General features: G+C 42.6%; 1 protein-coding gene across 1 annotated transcript in view; it reads left to right on the top strand.

Annotated features, from left to right (window-relative positions):
- PCGF3 (polycomb group ring finger 3) overlaps positions 1-1,903 on the top strand; it is a 51,981-nt gene that overhangs the window by 26,107 nt on the left and 23,971 nt on the right. Inside the window, exon 6 of the mRNA XM_003803995.3 lies at positions 650-705. Coding sequence (XP_003804043.2) covers positions 650-705 — 56 coding nt within the window. The remainder of the gene's footprint in view (positions 1-649; positions 706-1,903) is intronic.

Consider the following 1,903-nt stretch of genomic DNA (forward strand, 5'->3'; position numbering starts at 1 on the left):
GAAATGATGTTTGGAAATAAAAAGTTATTTGAAAGTAAGGAAATTCTCTGACATTTTTAATGCCAAAATGAAAAATTATTTAAAGTAATTGTAATGTATGTTTTAAAATAGCGAACCCAAGTAGGAACTAAATTTGAAGTCCCAAGCGACTGTCTTTACAGAAAACCTTCACAGCTAAGTTGTGAAGACCACAGAAGGCCTGTCTCTAGGACACAGGTCTGCATTGTGTGGAGACTTCACAGAAGTGCTTTCTGAACAGTGGACATTCCCTAAACACACTTGGGCAAGAAAGGATGGTGCCCTGTGCATGGGGCATCTGGCCATGACTACTGGGGATAGACAGTTGTAGTGGCTGCGCCTTCCTGCTCGCGTCAGGCAGGCAGCGGCTTCTGTGTCTTAAAGAACCATCTTACTGGTGTCCTTGTCATCTGAAGGTTCCTAAGCAGCCAGGACCTAAATTCAATGACACTTTAGTCCAAGTCATACATATCTTTTGGTAGCACAAACATATTTTCATGTGTAAACTGGAAATAAAATTCTGCCAAAACTCCAAATTAGTGATTCTGGGGTTCAGTATTATTAAGTGGAAAATGTATGCAATTATAGAATTGACATTTCTGGCTGACTCCACCTATTCTTCTTTTTCCAGTCATGACAGAACCATGCAGGACATTGTTTACAAGTTGGTACCGGGCCTCCAGGAAGGTGAGTGTCACATGTCTCCTGAGGCCCAGCCTGTTCTGGGAGTGGCAGAATCAGCGTCCTGCCTGAAACCTGCTCTTACCTCACTTGCATCCCTTGGCTAGCTCCTCCACCGCCTTTCTGTTTATTCATCCAGCAAACTACATGGAGCCCCTGTGTAGACAGAAGGGGTCTTGGACCCCCCCTCAAGGTCCTGCCCCACCCTGCCTCACCATGACCACGGGGCAGCGAACAATACACTTTGTCAGAGCAGACAGCTGGGATGCCAAGAAAAGCCTCACTATAAAGTCAAATTTAATTTAGCATTAAAAAGAAATATTAGGTGGTACAAATGCTTTGAGAGTAGAAATAAGTTTCTTAGGAGCTGCTATGTCTGGGTTTTCCTCCTTATGGATGCTGAGCAATAGCTGCCTTTGTTGAGCAGGAGAGTGGCCCCTACTTCATTCAGGCCTGGGAGTCCAGCTCACAGACCAGGCACATTTGCTTTCAAAGATGTTTAAAATTCATTTGGGCTGTTTTTCACTGCTGTATTTCAGAAAAGGGTTATAATTTAAAATGCAGCTTAATGTGTTAAATCAGTAGAAATGCCTTTCTGACTTGGGGAAATGATACTGTTAAAGATTCTTTTACTAGTCACAAAATTCATTCATATAAGAATTTAGATTTCCTGAAAATCTTAATGTCTGTGTGTTTTTGAGTCCTAGAGAAAGGCAAAGAATGCTTCAAATAAAATGCTGAGACCTTATGCAGTGTTTGCAGTGGGATGTTCTAACCTGTAGACATTCTTGTGGGACCGGGAGCTCCGTGCTCCAACCTGCAGCCACAACCATGCCGTGTTGTTTTACTGCTCCCCTCACCTCACCCCATGGTGTGTAGTGTACAGCCCTGCCAAAATAAGGATTTTTTAAAATATATATAACTATATTGCCTTTATAATATTTCAGAAATAGCAATAATTATTTAATAAAACACCCACTAAGTATTCCATCTTTAGTTGTCATAAACTCTGTGTTTTGGGGGCTTGTTTGTTTTAATTTATCTCAGTCAAGATCTAAGTAAGTACCACACTGGGACTGAGTGTACGCCTCTTGTGGGTCCCTCCATCTCCCTCTTCCTTTTGTCCTGGGGTGTTCCCAAGTCAGGATTGCTGAGGGCACATAGGAGGACCTGTGGCAGTGAGGTCTGGGATGGCATCTGAATC

This window comes from Otolemur garnettii, unplaced genomic scaffold (assembly GCF_000181295.1).
Source record: "Otolemur garnettii isolate 467f Iridium unplaced genomic scaffold, OtoGar3 scaffold00198, whole genome shotgun sequence".
NCBI lineage: Eukaryota > Metazoa > Chordata > Mammalia > Primates > Galagidae > Otolemur > Otolemur garnettii.